This window comes from Homarus americanus, unplaced genomic scaffold, assembly GCF_018991925.1.
Source record: "Homarus americanus isolate GMGI-L3 unplaced genomic scaffold, GMGI_Hamer_2.0 scaffold52512, whole genome shotgun sequence".
NCBI classification, from domain to species: domain Eukaryota; kingdom Metazoa; phylum Arthropoda; class Malacostraca; order Decapoda; family Nephropidae; genus Homarus; species Homarus americanus.
In genome coordinates, this window is record NW_024735442.1 from 1,407,308 (window position 1) to 1,415,933 (window position 8,626).

The 8,626-nt window shown below is 37.2% G+C and overlaps 1 protein-coding gene across 2 annotated transcripts in view; it reads right to left on the minus strand.

Annotated features, from left to right (window-relative positions):
* Positions 1-6,459, minus strand: part of LOC121870907 (ionotropic receptor 93a-like) — a 29,091-nt gene extending 22,632 nt beyond the window's left edge. For both annotated transcript variants that reach the window (XM_042372878.1, XM_042372879.1), the window contains exons 1-5: positions 6,354-6,459; positions 5,778-5,902; positions 5,190-5,303; positions 1,225-1,457; positions 55-183 (exon numbers count right to left, since the gene is read on the minus strand). In XM_042372878.1, the coding sequence (XP_042228812.1) occupies positions 55-183; positions 1,225-1,457; positions 5,190-5,303; positions 5,778-5,902; positions 6,354-6,435 (683 nt within the window). In that variant the 5' untranslated portion in view covers positions 6,436-6,459. The remainder of the gene's footprint in view (positions 1-54; positions 184-1,224; positions 1,458-5,189; positions 5,304-5,777; positions 5,903-6,353) is intronic.
* Between the last annotated feature and the right edge of the window lie 2,167 nt (positions 6,460-8,626).

Genomic DNA, 8,626 nt, shown 5'->3' on the forward strand with positions numbered 1-8,626 from the left:
AAAGATTTAGCACTCATTATTACATGTACAGTATATACAGTACAATGTACATACTTGTCGAACTTGTCAGGAAATATGTGGAGTTTGTTTATCATTACCAGGCCACGGTTCTTCGTCCAGAATGCCGTCCTCTCAACTCTTGCCCCAGACGTTGTGTATGGTAGATGAACATACAGACTGAATCTTGAGATCAAATTAGATTATATCAAATGAGAAGACGGTAACAGTATACAGTTTTAGTTAACGCAATTATGATATATCCATTTCTTTTATTTTTCAGTTATGGCTAGTTGTCATATGATGGGTCCTTCAACATACTTCGTGCGTTCCAACGTTAAAAGCTTATACTGCATGGCCCTGAGGGATCACTAAGTAAAAAGTCTTTCGTAGATAATTGCGTTTTCACAGCTTTCAATAGCCAAAATTTTCCTGAAATTTATTTGACTGTAATCCAAAAAAACATTCTTTGCATGAGAGAAAACTTAAATAAATGTGATAATTTTGCTCCCAAAGCTTAATCATTCCATGTATTTATAATGAAAAGTCAAATGTACGGGGTATCGTATAAGCTATGTTGCATTTCAGATTTACAGGGAAAAGGGTTCCAAATGTTGCTATTAGAAGAAAAATCACTACAATATTGATGTAACAGGTTTTAAGAGTGAGGTGGCATAATGATAACAGCGCTCACAGGATCAGTGGTTCGCGCCTGTTGCATTGACACTTACCCCTGAGGTTGTGAGTGTAGGTGCGCCTGTGGGACCCATTTCTACTGTATTAGGCTTATCATCTAAAACAGGGGTTCTCAACCAGGGGGGAATTTCCCCCCTCAGGTTTTCAGGGGGGGGGAACTGATACTAATATGGAAAAAATAAAGGATTTTCAGTATTATATGCATATTATTTGGAATGCACCTTTTGAGGCAGACAATCTTGGAAAGGAGGGGGGAATGACATTCTGACATATGGTAAAAGGGGTGCATGGGGCAAACAATGTTGAGAACCACTGGTCTAAAACATAGAAAAAGGAGCTATCGTTCCTAAGAAGTATCAATAATTATAACTTTTTATTGCTAGTTTCAATATCAATTGCTCTCTCTTTCTCTCTCTCTCTCTCTCTCTCTCTCTCTCTCTCTCTCTCTCTCTCTCTCTCTCTCTCTCTCTCTCTCTCTCTCTCTCTCTCTCTCTCTCACCCCTTCTTTCTCTCTCTCTCATCACAATATACCTGGGTTCCCTTTGTGTGTCTTCCAAGATAAGCACCATAGCATTCATCATAGAATATGTCCAATGAGAAGTCAGTACGTGTTGGAGCTCAGGGAGGGGCAGGCGGGTGACAGCGAGAAGCCTCGTCGACCATACCAGGAGGCGGCCCTTGAGGGACCACTCGGCGAAGGCGGCGAGGAAGGCTGGGTCGTCGCTCACCACCACCACCGTCACGCACCATGACACCTGCCGCAGCTGTTGACGTCAACATGGTAGAAATTATTTAAGAGTGACCACTCATATTTTTAGACAAGACAAAACATCCAAATCAGAGACTAATTGGATGGTCACTTATGTTGCAGCAATTTAAATCTAGAAATACGACACATAAAAGGGAAGGACAACCTTTTAGCTGACTGTATGGCCAGAGTGTAATGTGTGGGCAGTAGATATACTCATTTTAGTAGAATTACCCCATAATTTTATCTGAGCTGAAAGGTGTGAGGTAGTCAGCTCGTTCAAGGGACGAGTTATGCATTGTTTATTCTTTTGCATCTTACATGTGATATGTTATGTTTGTTTGTGATATGTATTGTTGTAGGTTATATAGTATATTGTTGTATTGTAAATTATGTGTTCTTGTGCCAATGTTTACATCCCTGTAGTAAGTAATAAACAACCTGTCAACTCTGTGAGGTTAGTTGGGAGGTCTACCAGTAACTGTGAGTGACTCACTCCCTTGGCTTCCTGACGCGAATGCGGTGTCTCTGAGGGTTTTGTGTTTGTACTACTAACCTAACCTAAGCTAACCTAAGCTAACCTAAGCTAACCTAACCTAACCTTAGAGCCAAGTTTACTTTGTGAATATGGATTAGGGTTAAATTATAACGTATATTGTGATAGGTAACACTTATTCCATGTGTTAATTGTAGTGTTAGAGGTTCTTGTCTTTTTGTTTTTCAGTTGTAAATTGATGGACTTTCATTTTCACCTTTATGTGTATATAGTGTAAATACGTTTATTGCTTAATATATTATAGCAGTTTATAGTGTATTATGAATATTTCCGTTCCCCTCTTATCTTTCCTTGTGTTTTCATGTTGCAGAACATAATCATAACCCCAAGACGAGTATGTCAATAACAAAAAGAACATAAGAATGAAGAAAACTGCAACGGGCCTATTGGCCCATATTGGGCAGTCCCATTTACACCCAACCCCTATTGCTCATATATCCATCCAACCTATAATTTTGAAGCTCTCCAATGTTTACCTATCTCGTGCCAAAATCTAAATTTGTCTAATTTAAGACCATTGCTACAAGTTCGCTCCTGGTTGGATAGTTTAAGTACCTTTGTTATATCACCTTTGTTTAACCCTGACTTCCATTTATACATCTTGATCATATCGCCCCTGACTCAACGTCTCTCGAGGGAGTGCAAATTAAGATGCTTTAACCGGTCACTGCACTCTAGGTTCCTTATGTCCGGGATTATTCTTGTATTTCTCCCCTGAATTCTTTTTCGGGATTCTACAGTACATCCATTCTGTAGTACGGTGACCAGAACTGAACCGTGTAATTAAAGTGAGGTCTCAAAAGAGCAAGATATGGTTTTAGGATAACCTTGCTAGTTTTATAACTTACACTCCTATATATGAACCCAAGTACTTTGTTGGCATTTTTTCGAGCAAATACACAGTGTTGTCTTGGTTTATGATTCCTACTTGTAATTACTCTTAAATCTTTATCACAGTCAGATTTCTTTTCAACAACATTGTATATCTGACACCTGATTTCTTTATTTACATCTCCTAGTCTAGACTAAATACTTTACATTTGTACACATTAAATTTCATCTGCAATTTTTCAGACCATGCCAAATAATTTGTTTAGATCTTCCTGTAGTTTTGCAGCGTCCTCGTCAGATTTAATTCCACGCCCTATTTGTGTGTCATCAGCAAATTTAAATATGTTGCTGTCTATGCCTATATCTATGTCGTTTATGTATATAATAAATAATAATGGCCCCAATTACTGAGCCTTGGGGTACTCCAATAGTGACGTTACTCCATTCGGATATAATGCCGTTAATGCTTACTCATTGTTTTCTGTCCTGTAACCATGCCCTAATCTATTTTAGAATATCTCTTCTAATTCCATGAGCCTCCACTTTTCGTATCAGACTTTAGTATATACCACATCATAATCGTGTGCGTCCTCCACTGATTCGAAAACAGTTGAAAAGAATGTAAACAGATTAGTCAGACATGAGCGCCCACTTGTGAAGCCATGTTGGAAATCGCCGATTAACTTAATAATTAAAAATAATAATAATAATTAACGGTTTATTGAAAAAATTCTGCAGCCCGAAGGCTGAAAATATACATTGGACATAAATGACTTATTACATACATTGGGGGTTTAACAAAAGCCTTTATTAGAGAAAGGTAAAGGAACATACAGTGAACATACAGATTAATGTAGGTGTTGAACAGCAAACTCGTAGTGTAGTAACTCCCTCCCAGATGGAGTTAGGAGGAACTCACGTGGTGTAGTAGTTCCCTCAGATGGTGTTATGAGGGACCTCACGTGGTGTAGTAATTACCTCACAGATGATGTTATGAGGGACCTCACGTGGTGTAGTAATTACCTCACAGATGGTGTTATGAGGGACCTCACGTGGTGTAGTAATTACCTCACAGATGGTGTTATGAGGGACCTCACGTGGTGTAGTAATTACCTCACAGATGGTGTTATGAGGGACCTCACGTGGTGTAGTAATTCCCTCACAGATGGTGTTATGAGGGACATGTGGTGTAGTAATTCCCTCACATATGGTGTTATATGAGTGAGGTGTGGTCTTAGGCCTTCCTATCGTAGACGGATTAACACATCTCTGGTTGTTGTTGGGTCTCACGGGCCGTTATCACTGGGTACCTGGGACCTCACTGTTTGAAGGTTAACTTGGATACGACTGTTACTGTTGAGTTGTTCTCACTGACATAAGCACTGTTCACCACTGTTCACCTCTGTTTAACACTGGTTCAGTTCCTTTCCTAAATGAAATTGTAACTTCCGGCGAGAACTTGTTGATATTCCGGTGGGGAGGAGGGTTCAGGGGAGGGGGTTGGTATGGGCCAACTTAACAGTTGACCTGGCTGCTCCGAGAGGAGCGCCAGGTACGTCTTGACCCTTCGGTGGTGATTTCGAATAGAGTTTGAAATTTTAGCTTTCAGTAATTTGCCTACAAATGATGTTAAGCTGATTGGGCGGTAGTTAGAGGATAGTGATCTTTCTCCCTTCTTGATAATCGGTATCACTTTCGCTATCCTCCAGGAATTTGCTACTACACCGTTTTAATGATATGTTAAACACATTTGCTAAGGGCATACTAAGCTCTTCCTTACATTCCTATAATATTCTGGCAAATATCTCATCGGGAACTGTTGATGGTGACCAACCCTCTTCAGTGTTAATGTGACAGTGACCTACCCGCCTCAGTATTAATGTGAGAGTGACCTATTCACCTCAGTAATAATGTGACAGTGACCTACCCGCCTCAGTAGTAATGTGACAGTGACCTACCCGCCTCATTATTAATGTGACAGTGACCTATTCGCCTCATTATTAATGTGAGAGTGACCTACTCACCTCAGTAATAATGTGACAGTGACCTACTCGCCTCAGTATTAATGTGAGAGTGACCTACTCACCTCAGTAATAATGTGACAGTGACCTACTCGCCTCAGTACTAAGGTGACAGTGACCTACTCGCCTCAGTAATAATGTGACTGTGACCTACTCGCCTCAGTAGTAATGTGAGAGTGACCTACTCGCCTCAGTAATAATGTGAGAGTGACCTACTCGCCTCAGTAATAATGTGACAGTGACCTACTCGCCTCAGTACTAAGGTTACAGTGACCTACCCGCCTCAGTAGTAATGTGACAGTGACCTACCCGCCTCAGTAGTAATGTGAGAGTGACCTACCCGCCGAGCCTCGTCGACCACCCGGGAGAGCTGCGCCTGCGTCACGTTAGCGTCCTGGCCGTCCACTGCCACCTCGAGCAGCCCCACACCCCAGGGGGCCACCAGCTGATCAAACTGTTCATAAATTTAACAAAAGTGACAAGATATCATATAATTTGAAGATTTTTCAGTTACTCTCCTAAAAAAATTATAATTATCCGCAATGCATAATATCCCCTCCTCTCTAACATCTTATTCTCTGACAACACTAATGCCTTCTACTGTTTCATCTCTGCCGGTGTTTCATGAAATCTCTACATCAGACAATATAAAATATCACCCGCTCTTAGATTTCATGTACACTCTGCCATCAGTTATAAGACTTATAATCCCCTCTAATAATCCCTCTAAAGTTTAATAACTACCAAGAAGATACGAAGTAAAGGCTTATTACTTCACTGGTATTTCTCGAAAATTAAATATTTCATTTCCTTTTATTATATTGGAAGTCTTCGTTAATCTACCTTATATTTATTTTCATTTTGGAAATTTGATTATTTCACTGAGATTGGAATTTAGTTCGAACATAAATAGGATATTTCAACTTACAATTGACTCGGACGAGTGTGACTCCTTGACATCATTTAGCAGGATAACGCAGCAGGTAGACTGTGCAACTGCCCCAAGTACCACGCCAGCTGATTGGTAAAGATTGAGTAACTCACCATTCTCTCCTGAAATCAAACCGTAAGTGAAAGAAAAGAGAGAAAACTGCCCATTTCAATTATTATTTCATTTTGAAACTAATTCCCTACAATTGAAGGCCTTATGCACGGTTTAAATATATTAATAAAACATATGATATAGTGAGTGGGTTTGAGCCACGCACGGCTCTAGTGATGGGCATATCAATACGACCTCTTTAGCAATAATGCTTAATCAAGATGAGGGAAGTTGCATTTTGTACAATTACTGAGGAGGATTATGCCATCGGCATTACACTGTCCCACCTCGTTATTCCCTATTGTTCCTCTCTATATGTATATATAATATACATATATATATATATATATATATATATATATATATATATATATATATATATATATATATATATATATATATATATATATATATATATATATATACATATATATGTTTGTTAGATAAAATCAATTAACTTACTTGCTGGCAGAGGGAGTGCTCGAGCGGTCTCATGATATATGAACATAAGAATAAATATCGCTGATGCGATCTCGCAAGTCATGCTTACTTTCGCTTCCCGTGATCCCTTTCTGGAAATACGAAAAACACAAAGTTTTTAGCTAATATAAATAATAAGAACATAAGAACATAAGAAAATAAGGAGTCTGCAATACGCCGGTTGGCCTATGCATGGCAGCTCCTGTCGAGAGTTACTCCCACTCTCTATCATCCATGAATCTATCTAGCCTCCTTTTGAAACTCTCCAGCGTTCCAGCACTTGCTACACAGTTACTAAGCTTGTTCCACTCGTCCGCCACCCTATTTGTAAACCAGTTCCTTCCTATCTGCCTCCTAAACCTAAACTTATCCAACTTAAATCCGTTGCTACGAGTCCTATCCTGCTTGGATATTATAAGTACTTTATCTATATCGCCTTTATTGATTCCTTTCACCCACTTAAATACTTCTATCATATCTCCCCGCATTCTTCATCTTTCTAGGGAATGCAAGTTTAGTTTCTTTAACCTATCTTGATATGGAAGGTTTCTAAGTCCCGGAATCATTTTCGTCATTCTTCGCTGCACCGACTCCAGTGAATTAATATCCATTCTATAATAAGGGCACCACAACTGAACCGCATAATCGAGGTGTGGCCCGACTAGCGCAAGATATAGTTGCAATAAGACCTCTGCACTCCTATTACTTACAATGGGGGACCTGTGGTAGAAGCGGTACCGTTCTTGCCTCGCAAGCGAAATGTCACGGGTTCGATTCCCGGGTCGGTGGAAGTTGTTTGGACTTACTTCCTAGCCCCCATTAGTCCCTGTTCACCTAGCAATAAAGTAGGTACCTGGTGTAAGTCGAAAGTTACGAATTCGCATTCAGGGGCAAGTTGTTGGAGCTTCCAATAACTTGATGACATAAACCACTGACTCTTCAGGCATCTACGCCCTTGACTCTTCAGGCTTCTACGCCCGTAACTCGTGAGACATAAAGGCAAGCATGAGCTTAGCATGCTTCCCTGTTGGGCGCTGTAAACACTTCTGCGCTTCCCCTTACACAAGGATGTAGGGGAGTGCCCAATAAAAAAAAAAAAAATTACTTACACTTCTAGATATAAAACCTAATACTCTGTTTGCCTTATTTCGAACATTAACGCACTGTTTTCTAGGCCGTAGGTCCGGGCTTACAAGTACCCCTAGGTCTCTTTCACAAGTCGACTTCTCTAGGTTGATGTTGTTTAGTCTGTATACATTGACAGCATTTGTTCTTCCAATATTAAGTACGCTGCTCTTGCTGGTGTTGAATTTCATTTGCCATTTTTCAGACCACCCCTGCAGTATATTTAAATCCTCCTGTAGTGCATATGCATCCTGCCCTGAATTAATCTGCCGCCCTATTTTGGTGTCATCCGCAAACTTGCTTGTCACTACTGATCCCAGTATCTAGATCGTTTATATAGATTAATTATGAACAAGAGTGGGCCTAGTACTGACCCCTGGGGAACCCCACTGGTTACACAGCCCCACTCAGATTTAACGCCATCTAATAAAAACAAGAGAGAGAATTACAACAATATCAGCAACAAAATAATAATAATAATAATAATAATAATAATAATAATAAATAATAATAATAATAATAATAATAATAATAATAATAATAATAATAATAATAATAATAATAGTAATAAATAATAATATTATTAATAATAAATAATAATAATAATAATAATAATAATAATAATAACAATAATAATTATTAATAACAATGATAATAATAATAATATAATAATAATAATAATAATAATAATAATAATAATATTAATAATAATAATAATAATAGTAATAATAATAATAATAATTAATAATAATAATAATAAATAATAATAAGAATAACAATAATAATAATAATAATAATAATAATAATAATAATAATAATAATAATAATAATGATAATAATAATAATAATAATAATAATAATAATAATAATAATAATAATAATAATATTAATATTATTAAATAATAATAATAATAATAATAATAATATGATATGATATTAATAATAATAATAATAATAATAATAATAATAATAATAATAATAATAATAATAATAATAATAATAATAATAATAATAATAATAATAATAATAATAATAATAATAATAATAATAATAATAATAATAATAATAATAATAATAATAATAATAATAATAATAATAATTCCTGTAATAATACCACTACTACCACTGTT